Raw genomic sequence first — 20,887 nt, forward strand, 5'->3', positions numbered from 1 at the left:
GTAGAACAAGAATCAAAGAGAAATAAACAAGAAGCAGAGGGGTTACCCGAAAAACATCCGTCGCCTTCCATTTTTTGACGAGAAAAGGAGGCTCAACAAAGTTGATGGAAACCCAAGAGGTCTAAGTGTAAGAGCAGTAAATGATAATGTCTTTACTCCATTTGTCCATGCCACAAAAACATATAAACACAGAACGAGAAACAAAGTAACTGTAAAAACGTAACACGCGTCCATGGAGTGTATGAGCTCATGTATACTGCATTCCAACCACAGCGGAATGTTTTATATAATATTATTTGATAAATTTTGCATTATTCAAGCAAAGCCAATAATTTGGAACAAAAGCGGCATTAAGCTGATAATAGAAATGCTTACCGAGTGAAAAGAAAAGGGTCGCAGAAGATACCATGGATACCTGGCACGTTCATTGACACACACAAGATATATATAATCCCGCAGACCCATAACTCACAAGTCACAAATGCCTCTAGCTCAATATCACCATCCAACGGCACCACTTTCTAGTATTCCAATTTATAGGCAGATTTACGTTGGAGCAAAAGCCCATTACTGTCCCTGCGCAAAAGACTTGATGAGCCTTAAAGTGTTCCTCACTTCCTTCCAATCAATTTTTGCACAACTTGGTAATTCATCGACTGCTTCCCCTCCAATTTTGTCGAAGGCAACTCCAAGTTTCAACTGGTGGGTTGGGTGTCATCATTCTGAGGCTCTTCCAAATCACTGGCTGTCAACGGAGCCACCAAAGGAAGCTCATTTTCTGGATTTTCCAAAGCATCACCAGAGAGTGAAGGCAGAAGAAGTCCATTAACCGAGTCTCCTCTCAGCAATTGCAACATTATGTTCCGTAAACTGCGCGACTTTTCTTTCTCAAACTTGTGGTCTGGGGTATGCTGCTGATTAAACCGACCTGGAAGCTTTGAGTGAGAATTATAACAATCACCACAAAGGTCAAACCCCATTGCTTCCTTGCAATCTATGCATTTGTATCTATCCCCCTTGATTGGGCACATCTGCAGCAATAATCCAAAATGACAAGAAGACAATCTAATGAAAAGAACAGGGAATATGGATGCCACTGACTTGAGAGAGACGTTTGTGAGTTACATAACCTATAATAAACACATGCCAAATCTAACCCATGTTGTAAATTTGTATTTAAAACAACAGTTCTAATCTTTTCAAGTCTGAAAACTGGTCCTAATGAAGCCATTGAAGCAGCATAAAGTGGACTAGAAATGCTTTTTCAGATATGCTACACATGAATTATACATACGATTATGGGCAAGTAGAGGTATTCTCATTATATTAGTATGCCCTTTGGGAGTCAATCATAAGATTTCAAGAAATTGGCATCAAGTATTTGCCTCAGTAGCTCAATTAAGGGGGTAGACCTCATAACCCAAGTAAAGTGATAAGACACAAAATCCAATAAGAATGCCCTTTAACAAAATGGGTATATATGGTAGTGTATGTTAGGACTCGAATGATTGTCAGATGACTACATCCGGGACCCTCCCCAACAAAGACAGAATGTAATCAACACAAGAACTTCGCTGCGAAGGCGTCCACGTGTGTACAGAGTGCCTGGTGCATCACCAATATTTTATGAGCACAGAACTGAAGTATTTCAAAAGGACAACCTACATATATGGCATAGAACACATGCCTTAGCGGTTGAATAAACATTATTTGGAAAGCGTGGACAAAGCAAAGTTAGACGAGGCAGCCTACGAAAAAAGCCCTTCCACGTAGCAGACTTCAATAGAACCACCACTTCTTTTAAGCAAATTGGAATAAGGACCCCTACACATGGGGTGTGGTAATCAAATTATTGTGTCAGTTTTTAGTCTTACAAAAATCTTGCGTGAATTTGTTCCAACTGTATTCTTACTGTAAGAACTTAAAGTGTCACATGAGGTTTCGGGTACAAAATATTGAGTACCTATATGTTGCCATTCAGAGTAGGAAGATCTTCACAGAGAATTTCTCTTGTTCAAGGATTTCATGAAGTCTCGGTGGTGTTCTGCTACGGGTTCTTAAAAAATAAGTACTTATTTTGCAACTTTGGAAAGGGAAATAAGAACCCTTGTTCCACTAGGCAAAATAAGTACTTATTTCGGGTTTGGGTTATCTGAGCTAATGACCAAAATGCCCTTTACCCCAACATTGGGTAGGGAAATAAGCACCCTTGTTCCATTAAAGGTAAAATACGTACTTTTGAGCTATTGACCAAAATGCCCTTTACCCCAACAGAGGGAGAGAGAGGAGGGGGCAGCTGCACAGATAAGGATGAGAGGGAGAGAGAGTTTTCGCATAATCTGGAAGCCCTAGGCTGCAGCACCGACAAAATGGGGGGAGGGGCAAAATAGTCATTTCGCACGAAGTCTGTGGGGGAAGGAACACCAAAACGACGTTGTGGTGTTCCTTAAGAAGGTCGGAGATAGCGGAACATGGGTTCTTAACGGGTAAAAATTAAGTTCTTAAAAAGTTAGCGGAACACCATCTATGCATACTTGCAAAATTGAGAGTTTAGCCCGATGAGTAGAAAGAAGAAGAAGAAGAAACATATTCACAAGAGCTTTAAGCTCTTGATCTGTAAATATAGTACAGGACCCTCGTGGTTTGTGCATGAAGAGTCTTGTTGTCACTTCTTCAACTATTTCTCTATCCCTTTCACCTCTTCCTCCACAAAGAAGGGACTTTTTCCTCTTCTACTATGCAATTTTCCTTCCCTTTTGTTTCACATCAAATAGTACAAAGAAGATGGTGAAATAAAAAGGGGAAGAAGTATGACAGAAATTCTATTTCCTATTTGACCAACATTATTTCAATGACGTTAATGGAAGGTTAGTTTATGGCAGGATTCAGAAATTTACCCCACAAGAATCACAACCGGCTCCAACATGAACATCCGGACCATGTTCACCCAACCAATGGAAAAAACCACGCTCTTCTGTTGAACCTGATAGGTAGCACAAACTGGCATTACAAATTGCAGAAGCAAAAGCAGTTCAAATTAAAATAAAATAAAAAATTGAAGAAAATCAAAATACATAAACAGAACACACATCAAAGTGAACGAAAATATACCCAATAAGCCCCATGAATCAACCATGAACCCCCACCCCGCCAAAATACATCGAGACACGAGCAAAAAAGAAAAAAGAAATGATTTGTGCTCTGACAGGTTGCAGATGTTAACAATCCATATCAGAATGGAAAACTTATCGACTTCTCATCATTAAGCATCTTAAACAGCATCTTCATTTGGTACTTTGGCTTGATGGCACTAGTATAATGTTACATAATATTAAGATAATCTTGAATTCTGTGCAAAAATTATACCAGGCAACACAACCATTTTCCGTTGCATCCACCAAATGGAGATGGCTTTGCCCATACATTCCTATATCACGTGTATCTTCACGTATATATTTCCTTATTCTTCACAACTTCACGCATATCTGGTCTACTTTGCTAGCAGGTTAAAGATGAAAACAGTCCTGTTAAGAGGAGAATACCAACAAATGATAAAATCGGGTTTCAAACTTTACACTTTACAGGTTAGGAGGTATAGTATAAGAGAGAGCAGCAGAATACACGCAATGATTAGCTAAGATTCAATGAGAGACCAATTCTTGAAATTAAAAAGATTGCAGCATGGAGTATTGTGCCAGGCCACAAAAATGGAAATCACTGCATTCAGAAATAAACAATTGAGACATACAAGTCGGTGAGCTCTCATGCTGAAACTGGACTAGTTTGCGCTGCACTGTGCCCCTCCTCGCAGTATATTCCTCTGGAAACTGCTCCTCCAGAAAATGGTCAAATTCCAAACAAACCTTTGGAAAACCACCCGGATGCAGGCTTTGGCAAATATGACATCTAATTGCCTCACCAGCTAGTTCGATGCAAGCTTCACAATATACTAAAACCAAATGAAGAATAAAGGAGTTAATGTACATTTCTTGCTCATCTGAAAGCACAAATGATACTCCCTCCAAGCCTATTTGTTTGTTCTTCTTTTGGACAGCCGCACCCTTTAAATGGGTCAACACTCGACACAAAAAGTAACTTTCATAAATCTCCTTTCAATTTCTTTCCATCAATCAAAAAACCTCAATTAGCTCACGTAGACAAAGTTTTCAAAATCATCTGGAACAAAATAAAATAGAAGATGTACATGAATTTTTTGAGATGTCCACGAATAGAGAAAGAGGACAAACAAATAGGGACGAGGGACTACAAAAAAATTATAACAGCAGGCTGATTCGCATGCAAAAGTGTACCATGGCCACAATTAAGAACAGTAGGCCGAAAGAGTAGTTGCTTGCATGTAGCACAAGATACATCAACAATTGAAACCTGCCCAGAAATTTTGTTGCAGCTTCCTTGTGGCGAATAATTTTCTTTGACACCAAATGTACATGTGGATTTGAAGCTTTCAGCAGTGATTTGTTTTGGCATGCTTGTGCTGTTATCCTGATCATCAAGATGATTCAATTCTTCTTTAGTATGCGAAGCACAAAGAAGATCATCAACCTTAGGTGAGAAGCAGCCCGTCTTCTTTTCCTCTTCTGGAATAAGTGAAAATATATCAATACCAAATGTCTTTAGCATTACTTAACCAATAACTCTAAAAAAAGCCAACTACTAACACACTTCACCTAGGATGTGAGTTTCCCTTGTCTTGTAGGCAACTGGATCCTGATCATCAAGATGATTCAATTCTTCTTTAGTATGAGAAGCACAAAGAAGATCATCAACCTTGGGTGAGACGCAGCCCGTCTTCTTTTCCTCTTCTGGAATATGTGAAAATATATCAATACCAAATGTCTTTAGCATTACTTAACCAATAACTCTAAAAAAAGCCAACTACTAACACACTTCACCTAGGATGTGAGTTTCCCTTGTCTTGTAGGCAACTGGATCCTGATCATCAAGATGATTCAATTCTTCCTTAGTATGTGAAGCACAAAGAAGATCATCAACCTTAGGTGAGACGCAGCCCGTCTTCTTTTCCTCTTCTGGAACATGTGAAAATATATCAATACCAAATGTCTTTAGCAGTACTTAACCAATAATTCCAAAAAAAGCCAACTACTAACACACTTCACCTAGGATGTGAGTTTCCCTTGTCTTGTAGGCAACTGGATCCTGATCATCAAGATGATTGAATTCTTCTTTAGTATGTGAAGCACAAAGAAGATCCTCAACCTTAGGTGAGAAGCAGCCCGTCTTCTTTTCCTCTTCTGGAATATGTGAAAATATATCAACACCAAATGTCTTTAGCAGTACTTAACCAATAACTCTAAAAAAAGCCAACTACTAACACACTTCACCTAGGATGTGAATTTCCCTCGTCTTGTAGGCAACTGGATACAACTTCAAAAGCAAGAAATGAAGCATCTGACAAATAGTTGGAAAATGACCATATGGATGCCTACAAATTGGACAATGAGATTCATGTAGACCATCCATGGTTCTATGGACACACCAGAAACAGGAGACATGGCCACAACCTGCGATTACACAAAGAAATGAATTAAACAACTCCAACTTCAGAATATTCACATCCTTGCAATGGCTTACCCAATACAATGGGCTTATAAAGAAGATCCCTGCAAAAAGAACAAATTCCGTCTTAATAAGGTTTTCACAAAAAAAAATTCACATTTCAGTGCAGAAAGAAGAAAAAAAAACACAATTGAGTCACGAAACCCACTACTGTTACTAAAAAGAACAAGCTTGAGCCAAAAAAACATATTGTATTAAGCACAACCATAAAATGCTTAATACAATATATTTATAAGAGTCCACATAACATTGCTCCCCAGCTAGTTAAAGGAAAATTAAGCACTCCCACGTGCTATATGCAAATATACGTTTGCCATCCCTAAGTAAAATCTTGGATACATTGCCACGGGGATCAAAGAAAAGTATGCTCACAAGACTAGCATCGCTACAAGACATGCCAAATTACAAACGAAATTTGATAGCCAGCAAAAACAAAACAACAGTAGAATTGAACAAGATTTGTGCAGAACTGACTGGTGATTATTGTTAGAGAATAGTCTCACATTGCTTGGGTATGGAATATGACATCACTTAATACGAGAGACCTCTCCACTTATTGCCAATTGGTTGTTGGTTAGATATAAAGTTCCAACATGGCATCAAAGCGGGCACATTCCATCCAAATTTAAATTGAAATTGCCCACACTCCATGACGACATACCCCGAGGCTACAGAAAAGATAAGAAAAAAAATTGCTACATGTCACAGACCTAAATGCCGGCAGCACGAGGGTGTTAGAAAATAGTCCCAAATTAATTTCTTGGGTATGAAAATAAATTTGAGTTATACATAAAGTTTCCACAATTTTGTCTGCAGAGCCTCAACCGGCACAAGTATAGAAATTAGGGGTTTTAACAAAATCAGATAAGCTAATATTCTGAGCTCGATAATCTAACAAATTGAAAACAAGAAACAAATCCCGAAGCCAATCGTCAAAAAAGGCTGTCAATCGGGCGATCGGATGACAATTGTGCTACAGATACGCTAATGCATCCATTTATATATGCGCAAGCACGTATATGAAACGTAGAGATAAAGGTATTTGGGAGGTGAAATTACAGGCAAACGCAACAGATGAACGATTCTGAAATCTGCTCCCCTGATTCAACGTCATCTGATTCATTCTCCATTGGCCGAGAAAAGTAATCTCCTTCAATACAACTTTGATTTCCAGAGAGAGAGAGAGGGATGTGTTAGATCGGGGTTCAGATAGAAAAAATTAGGGTAATATCACTGACACCCCCAAGGTTTTCTGTAAGTACAGATTTCCCCTCCAGGTTTGGAAAATGATTTTCAACACCCTGAGGTTTGACGGAAATCCTAATCGCAAGGAAGATTTGGAGGGAACGACGCAAGAAAAAACTCGTTTGGGTCAATTTCGGGTTCCACAAAAATCTAGAAAAATATTCATAAATTTTTCAATATTATTTTATGGAATCCTGTAAAAATTTCAGCTCCAATGAATATCGATAAGTATTTCTTTTGGATTTGTAGGGGCAAAATGTCACAAAACTGTTCAGTTCGCCCTTAAAAATCCAAAAATAATACTTACTGTCGTTACCGATGTCCATTGGAGCTGATTTTTTACAAGGCCATATAAAATAATATTCAAAAAATTATGGATATTTTTTAGATTTTTGTAGAACCCAAAATGAACCCAAATGCGTCTTTCCTTTGCATGGTTCCCTGCAAATCTTCCTTACAAATATCAAAGCCCAAGGTTTGGTGATGCATTTCAATTACACCAAATCGTTCGAAATGCTTACACTGGATTGTGTTAGACCCACTTCGGAATCCCACCCAAATAATCAAAGTTATTTAATTTGTTTAAAACCATTTTTTTAGGACCTTGAGAATTAAGAGACTAAAAATTTAACGAGTTGATCAGGTCTTTACCGGTATCTGACTGAGTCGATTTTTTATGAGGGTCCTTAATAACATGTTTTAAACAAATCAAAGATCAAAGAACTCCGATTATTTGTGTGGGATTCCAGGGTGGATCCAACACAAACCAGCGTAAGCATTTCGAACAATTGAGTGTAATTGAAATGCATCTCCAAACCCTAGGGGGTGAAAAATTATTTTTCAAACCTGGAGGGGGAATACGTACCTAAGGAAAACCTTGGGGGTGTCAATGATATTTGCCCAAAAAATTAAAGATGGATCCAGGGGCTGGAGAGAGAGACACGTAGCCGCACTTGGGTTGCAAGGTTTGGGGGATGGATCTGTATCCTCTCCGGTCCTATAAATGGATTGTCTTTCAATTTTGGGCTTGTGTCAATGATCCAGATTGTTCGCTTTCTAGAAAATGTTTCCACGCTAAAAATCAAGTTAATCAAATATCGATGATTTGGAAATGAATTTATTTTGAGATAAATGTATTTAATGGTTTTGTATTTCCCTCTCTTTGTAGGCAATATAAACTTATTTTAAAATAATGTCAAATACCGATCAACTTAATTTGTGGCGTGTTATATGTTTTCGAAGTGTTGTAAAAAGTGAACGATTTGTCTCATTAATGCGGACTTGAAAAGGCCCAAAATTAAATCGTCCAATCAATTTATAAGACCGGAGAGGATCCAATGTGGATTGTGTTCCAAGGGAACGCGGCCCGAGATCCCACTATTTTGAAAGGGCCAAACGTATGAAAAGCATGTTCTATGGCCACCTTCTATAGGAATTTCTTGAGCCGTCTTGACAAGAGAAGTCGAAAAAGCAACTTTCCATGCAGCAACACAAAATATTTGAATTTATGAGGTCTAAAACAATCTAGTTCTTAATTAAAGCTACCCCATCGCAATTTGAACCTGGTACTCATGTACTATATTGAACAACAAACTAGCAGCTGGCAGACGCAACTTTCCCCGCCTAAAAGAAAAAAAAGAAGCAACTTGTGCTAAATGCTTTTAGCTCCTAGCACAAAATATTTTAGGATGGAACGCTAACCCTACACATACAGGGGATTCAATTAGTGATTCTAATTGTTCGTCCTTGACAAACAAACAAAATATCGTTCAGTATCTTTAGGCACAGTCACGATAGTGTCTCAAGTATCTCTATCACCGCACATCGATATGGATTTCCAGACTTAAGTGGATGAACCCCATATTTCTGCGAAGTTGTGGAACCAAACAGGACCTGTGGGCCAAGAACTCAGAACATTCTGGCTGGTTTGCGTTGCTCTGTCACCATCACCGCTGGGTTAGCGCGACTCAAACCCAACATGGCCCAACTCATAGCCACACCTAGGTCACATAATCGATTCTCTCCTCCCACTCTCACACCTATGTCACGCATGCACATTACGTGACTTAGAGCTACAGTTTATGTACAGTGACTGTTTTTTCTCAAACAAAAACTAACTAATTTATCATTTCTCACCAGGCGGATGATTTTGCTAGTCGCTCGACCATTCTGGTAAGATCTGCCAAAGAATCAAACTCCCAAGTGTTACGGTTGGGACCATACCTCAAAACCAGTGTGGGTCATTTTAACAAACAAAATTAAGAATATGCACTCTTTCCTTCTCTTTCAACCAAACAATCTGCTTCGTTTCCAGATTCTAACCAGCTTCAATAAATCACAGCACTAAAATCGATCTGTCATAAACTAATAATAGATACACTAATAATTTCCTAGAATGAAAAAGAACACTTACGACCAAGTACTAATATCATGCATGTCCTCTGCCAGATTTTTTTGGTGGAAGTAGCACCAGCAGCTCCCATTAAAATTGGTGTATTGCCACCAACAGTGTAGAATTATTTCACTTCCATAACTTAATGGAGCTGTCATGACTTGCGGAAGCAACCATGCCGGTGACAGGTGATTGGGCCAAAGCAGCTATAATGTTCTCGTGCGCTGGAACGGTCATGCTCTTATTCTCAGCCATGTTCCACAGCTCCAAAGACTGCAATGTTTAAGTGTCAGAAATTAATACATATGTTGTAGTTGTGTGTATCGACAAAGATATGTGGAGAAAGTTCAGCCAAAGAAACAATGCAAGTGTGCCACCCCAGTACATGCTTTACTTGGCTTACGAAAACAAGGCTACGTTTATGGCCGAATCAATGTGTTAAGGAATCTAAACAAAAACTGCACTCTAAGGCTGTGCTTCGGTAAAAAAATTTGTAGGATTTTGTGGAAGGAATAAGCTAAACTTGGTTGTATGGCAGCCTCATTATCTTCTTCCCTTTGGTAAATCCCTCCACAACCTAATGGTGACCACTAAACAAAGAAACCAAATGTAGTACTGAAAGATGCAAGTACCCGCAATCCGCCGATCACCAATAGGGCTGAATAACTTGGATGAAAAACACAAGAATGGAACTGGTTGCCATTGGAACTAAGCTCATGAATGCACTCCCCTGAGCCTAATGACCAAACTTTGACAGATTCCTCGCTGACAGATGCCAAATAGTCTCCACTAAGATCCCAGCAGAGGTAGTTGACCACTCCGGAGTGCCCCTGATTAAGTGTAAAAAGTCACTCAAATTAATACATACTCAACCTCTCAGGCAATAACATCACCAAGGACATACAAGTATACGCAAACCTGGAATGCATGAGTTTGTCTGTCAGTTTCGACATCAAAGATAGACACCACCTTATCCGATGCTGCTGCAAGTAGATGTCCATTTATCGGTTGAAATCTCACCTGAGCACTGCCTCCTTGCTACACCAAGCAACGTAATAATCTCTCGGATGATAAAGAGCAACTTCGCCCAAAGAAAACTCAATACGTGGAAGACAAGAGAGGAAAAATTGGGGGGGGGGGGGGGGGGGGGGGGGGTGGTGTAGGCAGAACAAACCTTAGAAACACGAGTGCAGGTGAATGGACTGATATTAAAATAGCATATTTCATTTGTACTGTCACAGAAACAGAAAAGATCGTTCTTCTTGGGATGGAAATCTAGAGACATAACATGTGAAGGGTGCCCCGTATATGCATGCAAACAGTAACTTGGCTGCAAGAATAAACCCAACAAGTGTAAACACAGAGTCCATGGAGGGCATTATTCAGATCATTAGTGTGTGAAGTGCAGAAGTGAAGCCTGTAAATCTAAGGATTATGGAGACGGTCGCCAATCAAGTATTATCCGAAGTTATCAAAAAACAGGGGGCAAAGACAATTACATTAGCAGCATCCCACAATCGCACAGACTTGTCAAATGACGCTGTTGCCAGCTGAGTTGAATTTGGTCTGAAACGAACATCTGTAATTAGACATTGGTGATCTTCTGGAGTGCTCTCTGTTTGCAGGGTATCCATGTTCCAGAGAATAGCCTGAATGAATCACACAAGATGCCCATTTGATCAGTGACTCGTATCCATACTCCAAGAACTTAGCTTGGACTGCATAAACTTGTCTTTTCCGGTCGACTTTTTTACTTTTGTAGTTCGTCCAGAAAAGAGAAATTGTAAAAGTAAAAATGAAAAGGAACCAACCTTGAAGAAAGTTCAGAAACGAAATAAAAAAGATTTTTAAAAAAAGGCTGGCTTGGCTTTAGTGTACTTCTCTAATACCAGAAAAAAATAAAATAAAAATTGAAGTAAACACAAAAATAAGCCATTTTGCTTTAGACATGCCAATCTCAGCAAACTAAAATCATGGGCATTGCTAACAAATTGAACTGGAATGGACCATAAGTTAAATCATGGTTGGAAACCTGGAACTAACAGGCGTTTACACATTTAGCGGTGGTATTAAGATAGCAGATCTTAAAAAGAGAATAAACCATCAAGACAACATCATGGTTAGACTAACAGACATGATATTAAATGGATCTTATAAAAGAATAAACCATTCGTTACAACGTCATGGTTGGAACTAACAGACATGATATTAAAGAAGTATGTTAGTGATATCCTGCATTACAACCATAGTATTCAGCTATGCATATGTGGTGCTCAGCCGTGGTTATTAACTATACTGCACATTCTACCTTCTTGTCATGTCCAGCACTAGCTAGCAACTTCCCATCTGAAGAAAAATGACAGCAGGTAACTTTATTTCTTGTCCTTATACTACTAACTTCCCCAAAGGAAAAACCTGAAATGGAGAATTTAACATTCCTTAGAAATACTCAACCAACTAGGACAAACATAGCATGTACAACCTACAGAATTGATTACCCTTATTAGGCTCTGTTTTGTGCTCAGTAAGACTCTGTTTTAAGGTTCCATACAGATCTCTTCCATCTCCATCATTCGACAAAAATGATTCCACGTTATCATCCAAAGAACCAACGTCTCCAAAATGTTCCATGTCATCCTGCAGAAATTATCAATGTATCAGGAGGCATTGCAATGTTTCGCTCCATCTCACACATAAACTTCATTGGTACGAATTTGAACATGTCTATCCAATAATTACTCAATGTGAAGAGGTAAATCTTTCTTGTCTGAAGTCTAACCAAAGGTACAAAACGGCACATATTGAGGACAAACTAAATCGACAGGTCAAATTTATTACGGAGATAAGACACGTCAGGAATACAACAACAACAGCAGCAGCAGAACCCATGTAGTCCCCCATCATTGGGGGTATGGGTGGGGGAAGATTGGAGACAGACCTAACCTTTGGCAATATGCACAAAGTGGCTGCTCTCAGAATACCATTAAAATAGTGCCCCCCCCCCCATACCTGTTTTGCTGCGAAACCATGCCCCCAAATCAAAGCCAAATGGCATAAGAGAGGGCAGGCCTAGATACCCAATTCAATTTATGTGCACATTATCATGCTTCCTTCACTGATAGTCCAGAGCATCGGTATGCACAATACACGTCAGGAATACAGATTCAAGAAAAATCCATTGACGTTTTATTTATTTTTTGCTCAGCAGACGAAAGATAATGTAAGGATGCAATCAAGAAAGAATATGCCAGGCAAGAGGAGAAAACTCCACAACAAATCCTCAAGCAATCAAGAATACTGAAGGTGATAAAAATCGTTTTACAAGTGAAAAGTTAAACAGGCATACCAGCTGATTTGTAGAGGACGTAATACCTCCTGTTCCATCCGCACCATACATCATCAAGCTTTTTGGCACGCTGTTGACATGCTGCAAGCTACTTGCCGACGTTAATCCATCACCAGGTGTGTGAGTAGATGCTGGTGAGTTTGGAGAAGGGCCCACTGTATTTCCTGTACCCGTGCTATTGGCAGGTCCAGAAGAAGAGTGTTGCTTCCTTTTCCGGTTATTCTGTGTCATGATAAACCACCATTAGATATTAATCAGTCTAAACCCAAGGAGAACAGAGATGAAAAGTACTCGCAGGGATGTTGTCAGCTTAAAATGAGATTCTATGAATAAATCAGCGTAAGCAGAACCTGTTGCAGTTGCTGCTGCTGCTGCTGCTGCTGCTGCTGCTGCTGCAACTGATCCTGCTGTTGAGAGGATGACTGCTGCATCTGGGTCATCTTCATCTGTTGAATACCAACTAAAAATCAAAAGAGGGCATATAAAAACTTCAAAACTAATATGAGTATATATATCCCAAATCACTAAATAATAGGCCGTGCGTGTTAATAATGGAGATGAAGCGACTCCAGACAATGTACAAGAAAAACCATTACAATAAAAGTAGATGCCCTTTTCATTTTCCTTTAAACGTGGAGATTATGGACATGAATCTGTACAACCACAAACATATGGGGAAAATATCAAGTGATATATGCGTATTTATCTTAACCAAAGACACAAATGGAAGTGCATGTAAGCTTGATTCATATTTTCGGCAAGTGCATACAAGCTTGTGTTGGCTAATATCTCTGCATTTACGGGAAGGACTTAAACTAAAGATATATGTGAAACCTCTTTCCTATGATCCTATCTTTTTGATACCCAACTCAGCTAGTCCTTGTCCCAACTATTTGGGGCCGGCCACACAAATCTTGTTTCACACTTCACATGACCAAATGCCTGATACCTATCTTTCTGGACAGACGGAGAAAACATTTACTCAATGTTTTACTGGTCTTAAGACTCTTAACATACAAATGTTAAATTTACTCTCGTGTCCGGCTAAAATTGATAAACCTGCACACAGTCAAATTAAACATACACGGCTCCTACACTCCAAATAGCCAAGAAATGCATTTGGCATAGCCTTTGAAAGTTAAGAGTTCAACAGAACCATCAACCGATGATACACTAATCCTATCTCCTTTGAAGACCCTCGAGATGACATATAAGACAATACCCTACAATAAATTCCACCCTATAAGGTCCACGGTGCTTATTGGAAAACTGTATCACAACATTTTAACAGCAGGAAGATCACATTCTTTTGCCACTAATTCCATTTTAACCATCTAAAGGGGGCAGCATTCCCCAAAGGGAGATATTACATCATTACACATTCGAACAAATACAACCGTAGCATAATAGGAGAGAAAAGGCAGCAAGAATATGACAAGCCAGCTGGTGCTGTGGGTATATGCTTATGCATCATGATGTTAGCCTGCCAAAGATATTCTTGATGTTGCTATCTCTCCTTCCGACAAGTTAAGGGTCTAACCTTTGGTGGATTTGATTGTGCTGGTGAGCATATAGATCCATCATTCCTTGTAGGTTGACCATCTTTAGAATTCAAGCTACCCCTTGGTAAGCCGCAAAGCCCAAAGTTCGGTGAATTCCCAAGGTTTCCTTGCGCCTGAGCTTGTGCTAAGACCTGTTGCTGTTGTGATGTTAAAAGAAACTGGTTTTGGGTCTGTAGATTTGGCTTTTGCACTTGTAAACCTAAACTCGGTCGTAACTGGTCAATTCCCTGAATAAGGTCACAGCGATAACAAACAGTAAAGCATCTCCAAACTATATTAATGTAGCTAATATTTGATTTTCTATCGCATAAAGAAAGTATAAGAGTATCTTACGGTAAGAGGCCAACCCTTCAATGGAAGACCAGAGACACCTTGATTTAATCCTGAAAGGAAAAGCGAAATCATGAGGAGATGTTGTTATAAACTTATAAAGGAGATGGTTACCCATTTAGTGCTATTATATCTGAGTTAGCTAGCTCCGGAGGTCGTCTGTGTTTGTTAGTTCAATTCAGTTGTGATTAAAGCTTTACAGACAGCTGAGTCGGACCGGCACCAGAGTAGTTTAAGGTTCATTTTTTTACTAATATATATCCTCACAGTAAAAAAAACATGATGCAGTTATACTACTGCTTGTTCCCTGATGTTCTGAAGTTTACCATATAGAAGTCAATATCCATCCCCTTCTGTTGGTAAAAATCTTATAGCTTATGACAGTTTATAACAACAAAATAAACAGAAACCACCCAAATAATAATAAATAAAAAAAGATGAAGAGAGTGAACCAAGTGCTGAAACGTACTTCTCATTGAATAACCGAGTCAATATACCTATGCTGACCATTACTGATCCTCCTTTCTGTCCCTACGGATGTTTATATTTGGGTTGAGAACCAGAAATCTTGTTGCAGTGTCTAATCTAAAGAGAACTTTCAAGTTCCAAACAACTTCCTTGGAAATAAAATTTGCTCTTCCCCTTTTCTACTTCTGTGTAGTAGGTTCTGTTTCTTCTTTTTTTGCACTTTTTAAAGCAGTTAGTTGCCTGTTCTTCTTTGTAGCCTTGTTGCTCTGAAAGCTTATTACACTACCTCTACGAACCTCCACATAAACTATCCATGTTTCCGGTAGGTTTAAAGAACGAAAACCATAATATTCTCACAAGTCATGTACGAACGTCATAATTCTCAGAAGTCATGTACAAACGTCATTGTATAAAATACTTCTCTCATTCCCCAGGGTTTGGTAATCTACCTGCACCACCCAGTCCAGATTTTGATTGTAAAATTGCTTGTCCGTAAACTGACGAAGGATCCATTGGCATAGATTTCTGAGATGCACCCATATTAACTTCTTGTTTGATGTCCTGCTAATTCCAAACGGGAAACAGGATGAGATTGGTGCAGGAGATGGTTGTACTGGAATGAATGACTAAGTGCACAAGAGTATGGTCCGAGTAATTACAGTGGTCATTTGAGGTCGTCCCTGCATTTGCTGCAAAGCCGCGGACATGCTCCCAGAGTTGCCTTGGGCTAACTGACTGAATCAAAGGAACAAAAGAAAAATGACCTCAAACTACATAAAAGGTAGGCAAATATATTAAGCTCATAAAGGACAAGAATGAAGTTGACAAAAAATGTTCAAACACCTCACCCTTGATGATTCGTTGCTGACTTAAGTAGGGCCATCCTATTGGCATCCATAAGACCTGGAGAATTCTCTGAATCCATCGAATGGGGGTGTTTCATTCTTTCTTCGTACATCTTCATTGCAAGTACACTGGCTGATGGCTGGCCTATCATTCCTTCAGAGTTCATACCATTGATAGGACCACCAAGGGCAGGATGGTTAGGGTCTCTTCGCTGCAACTGAACATTACGCTGTTGCATGAGTTGCAACTGCTGCTGCATTTGTAGTTGTTGCTGGTGCTCTCTTGCTTTCATTTGTTGAGTCTGAATTTCATTTTAAGAACAATGAAGGTAAATAATATCTTCCTAATTTAGCATATAAATGAGCATTGAACCAAAAATATATTAATTCAGAGCCACCTCTATATAAGCTGCTGCTGCTTCAGAATGTTTCTCATTCGTTCTTGCAATGAAGATGTCCCAAAAGACAGACCACCATTCAAAGAGAAATCCCCCAGGTGCATCAATAGCTGCAAGATTAACTTCTAAGTTACTATCAGATGAATTACTGTCCTACTTGACTTCTAGTGGAACTATAACCATATCTTGCGCATAGTTACCATTAGACTTACATGATGCCTCAACCAAACTTAATGTAGCATGAAAAACAACATTAAAAATACATGCCAAGAAATTTTTGAAAAATTATTACCTACTGGATCTGTGGCAACTTTCCCTTCAGTCATGAAAGCTTTTGCAGAATTATGCAATTTTCTTTTCAACAAGTAGTCATGAATGTAAACGTCGAGCCTAGGCCAAACAGACAGGCGAACAGAATTAATAAGATCAGCATCATGACCATATCAAGCTAATTATAATATTAAAAAATAAAACACCAAGCCAGCATGTGATTGCAAAGACAATTGCCTAAAAAATGCTATCGAATTAACTCACTACTTCCTTAATAGCATCTGGTAACCAATTCACAATGCCGTGACCAAAAACACTTAATGATAGATCCAAGGCCGCCACCAAACTCCAACAAGTTTCCAAAAAAAAACCCTGTACTATGCAATAATATACAAAACAATTCTGAACTGTAACGGTTCCATTTTATATACTATAAAAGGACGTGATAAGTCGGGTCCTTGGCTAAGTTCATCAAGGGTCAAGGGTTAAACTCTTGCCCACCACTCACCTACTAACTCGCTGACATATATCGCGTGAATGAATTTCTTGCCTTCCGTAATAAAAATGAAGATGTGATGAAATTGCTGATTATCAGCTCAGCTTTTCAAGACAGTTAGATTAATGTTACGGGGGAACGCTACTACCCTAGCGGTATTAGCGTTTTACTAACCGTTCGGAAACATGGTCCTTGGCTAAGTTCATCAAGGGTCAAGGGTTAATTTCTTGCCCACCACTCACCTACTAACTCGCTGACATATATCGCGTGAATGAATTTCTTGCCTTCCGTAACAAAAATGAAGATGTGATGAAATTGCTGATTTTAGTGCGTTGCGAAGAGAGATCGAAGACTGATGATGGATGAATGACAATGTCTTCTTTGGTAGGAAGGTGGGTGTATTAGTATTGTGCTCGTCCGATCTATCCTATACTTATCTCATCTTGAAAGGTTCCACAATTAGTACAAGAATTGGGCTTTTGAATTTGGAAATGAGCATTCGATCCTTTCATCCTTATGGTTTGATGGGAATGTGTCAGAAGTACTCCGTAAGGAGGTTCTCGACGACGTTAGCTCAGCTTTTCAAGAAGGTTAGAATAATGTTACCGGGGAATGCTACTACGCTAGTGGTACTAGCGTTTTGCTAACCGTTCGGAAACATGGTACAATTCTGTTCCAAAACGGTAATTAAGCAATCCATGGAGATCCCCAAAGTTTTTCCAAAAAATCAACTAATTAAGACAAAAATCTAGAGAGAATGGAAACTTGGTGAGAGAAAAATGCAAAAAGTTCGGTCATTATGTTCCTAGAAATGTGTTTTGTCTGACTAATTTGGAAAACAATATTTTTGCCTAGATATTTATTGCTTGGAAGGGTAAGTTCTAATTTTGTTATATCAAAGCCTACCCTAGCGTACCCCGTTCCCATTCCTTGTATTGGTACGATCCACAATCCAAGTACTATAGGCCGTTGGATCGTTCAAAGTTGAAAATTTTGTAAGCTCGCAAATATATGTTTAGCAAATTCATATTGCACTTTAACTTTTCTTGCAAATTTTCCCGCCAGATGTTACATTATCCCTTCCCCCCACCGCCCGGGAAAAAAACAAAACCTTTACGGATCCATCCGTGAAGACAATGTAAAGCATAAAGTCATAAAACTCATAAGCTCATAATTTCTTTTCTCTTGAGTGAGCAAATTAAACATAACAAACAACTAAAAAAAACAAACATTTTAGTACGTACATCTTATCAGCTTCCCAATTACTCTGCGCCGCCATGATTGGATGCCAACAACAACGAGGACACAAGACCGGAAATCAATCGCTGCGCTTGCTTCCAGTCAAGTCCTACAGGTCAAGAGCTCTCTCAATAATGCAGCCAATCTAACCACTAATAAGACAACACAAAAAACACATTTTAATTGTACTCATCAAAATCGAACTCCAAACATACCAGTACGATAAATCCAGCCACCATTGCCGATCCGAACAGATATCACCACATTACAAAACCTAATTCCAACTAACTCAACACGAAAAACAACAAATCGCGAAATTCAGCAAACAGAAACAAGATCTTCAGTCCAAAAAACTTCTTGAATTACTATAGAGTAAGAAATCATTAACGTGATAGTAATCCGGTGGACTTATATCAATTATAGCGAGTTCTAGCGTTTTTTTAGGCTGTTTGACTCAGCGAGTCTTCGTCGCGTTGCGACGATTATCAATTCAACTAGCTCGGAATGCGAGAATACCTGATATCAGAATTCGTACGCCGATCGCGATGCGGTATATTCATGCGTAAAAACAATAGTAGTCCAGAAGCTAGAATTCTTATACGGTACTCGAGAAAGGTCGGGATTTCGTCGAGCGAAATTGTCGATTCTGAGAGTGAACTGAAACGGAGAGAAGGCCGAGCTTCAACCAGAAGGAGAGAGAGAGAGAGAGAGAGAGAGAGAGAGAGAGCGATATCGGCACCGCGAAGGCACTTAACAGAGAGAGAGAGAGAGAGGGTCAAAGGAGGTTCGGAATCATTGCCCTGAAAAAAAAAAAAAAGGGGAGGTTCGGAATAAAGTGACCTGCGTACAAGTTGGGCTCAATTACATATCGCCCCCTTGAACTAACATATTTTTTTAATTACCCTTAAACCGTATACTCTGACTAACTAAATTCTCTAAATTTTTTACTTGGGCCCCTTTATTAATTTTCAGTTACTGAATGGCAAGTTTTTAGAATAGTTTTCAAATGTTCTTTTATTTCAATCATGGCGAGGATGTTGAGAATGACATGCATATGAATCTAAATATTTATCATAATCAGATACTAGACCTTTATGCAACTTTCTTAAATATAGAGCTACTTGGCATATGAAATGGTTTTGAGGATGCAAGGATATAGGAAGGTGTTAATGGGAATAAAATCGAGGGAGGTCAACAAATATGGGGAGTCCAGACAAAATTTGGTCTTTTCTTTGCATTATACACAAAACAAAATTGGGCATTGTTATCATATGCTCCCTCCGTCCGGATTTAATAGTTCTTTTTTGGAGTTCATGTCATTTTTCAATCGATTATAACTTGTAATTTATAGTATTTTATGTAATTTTAAAAATATTGTCTTATAAAACTAATTGAGATCTACCAAATAAAATTCATATTAGATACTTATAAAATTCATTATCAATTCAAAGATATAACTCATTTTTTATTTAGTTAGAATTGAACGAGTGACTATTAAATCCGGATGGATGGACTATAAAAAATACAAAAGCACTATCATGAATCTTCAATGGCCATTGTAGAACTAAAGGCCAATCAAGTGCCTAAGTTGAAAGATTTAAGGTAGTTTAAGGGGATGTTTTAAAAGACATGGTAATATAGGGGCAATATGTAATTAAGCCATAAGTTACGAGATGCTGGTTCGGAATCAGGTTCGGTGCACAAGTGTTCGACGTTTAATTGCGTTACCATCACGGGTTGGTGATTCCCTTCACATCGCATATATATCGAACAGCTTTATGGAATCTAACGGTGGGTCGCATGTGGGGCCATCGCTATGTTCAAGCGTGAGGGTGGCGTGGGAGGGAGGGGGGACGCAAACGCGTTCGATGTTTAAGGAGTGGGGGGCTGTCAATGGTTATTAAAAGGAAAGGACTTTAACGGGGAATAGACGAACGTTTCTCACTCCCACTTTCTAAAGTTTCTATGTTGTGGTTTTGTCCCCCAACTTCTCATTTACTCCACCTGTACAGCTCTCGACCACAACTCTAGACGCAATTACATTTGATAAAATAATTTATAATCTCATTGTTTTATTTTCGTTGTTTTTTTCCTTGTTCACGTGAAATAATAAAATCGTCCATATGGGAGAAAAGTATCATCATAAGGTCTCGTATCTGCTATTTCTTTATCTATAATTTATTGTCAAAAGTAAAGTTATTTCTCCTCTGCTAAATCTTTTTTTTTTCGCGTTTTGTCGTTGACCTCTCTCCCCAATTTATCCTACACCATCTTTAAGTTATATAGTATAGTGGAAACAATTTGACTACAAAAATACTCCCTCCGTCTCATTTTCATTGTTCATTATTATGTTTGTCTCTTTTATGTCTTTTACATATATCTTTTAGTGTAGATATTGAAAAATATACAATATGGATCTTGTTTAATAGATCTCGATTAATTCTATAATACAAAGTTTCCAAAATTATGAAAAATATTATAGGTTGAAAGATATAAACAATTAAAAAATGACACACAATTCAAAAAATGGACAATAAATATTTTTTTTCCGGTCAAACGGACAATAAAAATTGGACGGATGGAGCACTACAATAATTAGTCCAAAACTTTTAACTGAGTAGAAACGCCCTCTAAGTATGATTTGATAATTTTTTTAGAATAAAAAATCAAAATGGCTCCCAAACATGGGTGAGGCCAC

At 38.7% G+C, this 20,887-nt stretch overlaps 2 protein-coding genes and 1 non-coding gene across 10 annotated transcripts; all 3 read right to left on the reverse strand.

Annotated features, from left to right (window-relative positions):
• Positions 1–254: 254 nt before the first annotated feature.
• LOC131320392 (E3 ubiquitin-protein ligase PRT1-like) lies at positions 255–6,783 on the reverse strand. Of its 4 annotated transcripts, none has more exons than XM_058351096.1 (10): positions 6,658–6,783; positions 5,614–5,642; positions 5,364–5,543; positions 5,139–5,273; positions 4,914–5,048; positions 4,689–4,823; positions 4,311–4,598; positions 3,749–3,949; positions 2,898–2,983; positions 255–1,031 (listed from the first exon to the last, which is right to left on the reverse strand). In XM_058351096.1, the coding sequence occupies exons 1-10, from the start codon at positions 6,726–6,728 to the stop codon at positions 696–698; spliced, it is 1,596 nt and encodes a 531-aa protein (XP_058207079.1). In that variant the 5' UTR covers positions 6,729–6,783; the 3' UTR covers positions 255–695. The 4 variants fall into 4 exon arrangements, with proteins under 4 accessions (XP_058207079.1, XP_058207092.1, XP_058207087.1 ...); XM_058351109.1 differs by having other exon boundaries at positions 5,364–5,464; positions 6,658–6,770; XM_058351104.1 differs by lacking the exon at positions 5,139–5,273 and having other exon boundaries at positions 6,658–6,781.
• Positions 6,784–9,101: 2,318 nt separating this feature from the next.
• LOC131320329 (transcriptional corepressor LEUNIG_HOMOLOG) lies at positions 9,102–18,991 on the reverse strand. Of its 5 annotated transcripts, none has more exons than XM_058351034.1 (19): positions 18,706–18,991; positions 18,405–18,473; positions 18,195–18,298; positions 16,477–16,574; positions 16,185–16,294; positions 15,790–16,088; positions 15,601–15,676; positions 15,391–15,502; positions 14,477–14,526; positions 14,122–14,370; positions 12,932–13,027; positions 12,582–12,803; positions 11,734–11,872; positions 11,544–11,650; positions 10,735–10,884; positions 10,410–10,565; positions 10,154–10,273; positions 9,868–10,065; positions 9,102–9,508 (listed from the first exon to the last, which is right to left on the reverse strand). In XM_058351034.1, the coding sequence occupies exons 3-19, from the start codon at positions 18,227–18,229 to the stop codon at positions 9,365–9,367; spliced, it is 2,361 nt and encodes a 786-aa protein (XP_058207017.1). In that variant the 5' UTR covers positions 18,230–18,298; positions 18,405–18,473; positions 18,706–18,991; the 3' UTR covers positions 9,102–9,364. The 5 variants fall into 5 exon arrangements, with proteins under 5 accessions (XP_058207017.1, XP_058206988.1, XP_058206997.1 ...); XM_058351005.1 differs by having other exon boundaries at positions 15,391–15,505; positions 18,706–18,940; XM_058351014.1 differs by lacking the exon at positions 18,405–18,473 and having other exon boundaries at positions 15,391–15,505; positions 18,195–18,341.
• LOC131308660 (small nucleolar RNA snoR100) lies at positions 12,246–12,353 on the reverse strand. The gene has a single exon (XR_009194521.1). It is a non-coding gene; the product is annotated as a small nucleolar RNA snoR100 (small nucleolar RNA).
• Positions 18,992–20,887: the final 1,896 nt, after the last annotated feature.

This window comes from Rhododendron vialii, chromosome 1a, assembly GCF_030253575.1.
Source record: "Rhododendron vialii isolate Sample 1 chromosome 1a, ASM3025357v1".
Taxonomy (NCBI): domain Eukaryota; kingdom Viridiplantae; phylum Streptophyta; class Magnoliopsida; order Ericales; family Ericaceae; genus Rhododendron; species Rhododendron vialii.

Bases quoted from the DNA above. Each gene is read 5' to 3' on its own strand.
- LOC131320392 (XM_058351096.1), bottom strand. From the start codon at position 6,728: ATGGAGAATGAATCAGATGACGTTGAATCAGGGGAGCAGATTTCAGAA. The intron at 5,049-5,138 runs GTGAAGTGTGTT...CACATGTTCCAG, and splicing joins AAGGGAAACTCACATCCTAG to AAGAGGAAAAGAAGACGGGC. The intron at 1,032-2,897 runs GTAAATTTCTGA...TTATTGCTGCAG, and splicing joins CCGGTTGTGATTCTTGTGGG to ATGTGCCCAATCAAGGGGGA.
- LOC131320329 (XM_058351014.1), bottom strand. From the start codon at position 18,229: ATGGCGGCGCAGAGTAATTGGGAAGCTGATAAGAT. The intron at 11,873-12,581 runs GTATGCCTGTTT...TAATTTCTGCAG, and splicing joins CGTCCTCTACAAATCAGCTG to GATGACATGGAACATTTTGG. The intron at 10,566-10,734 runs GTAATTGTCTTT...TTATTCTTGCAG, and splicing joins GATTGTGGGATGCTGCTAAT to CCAAGTTACTGTTTGCATGC.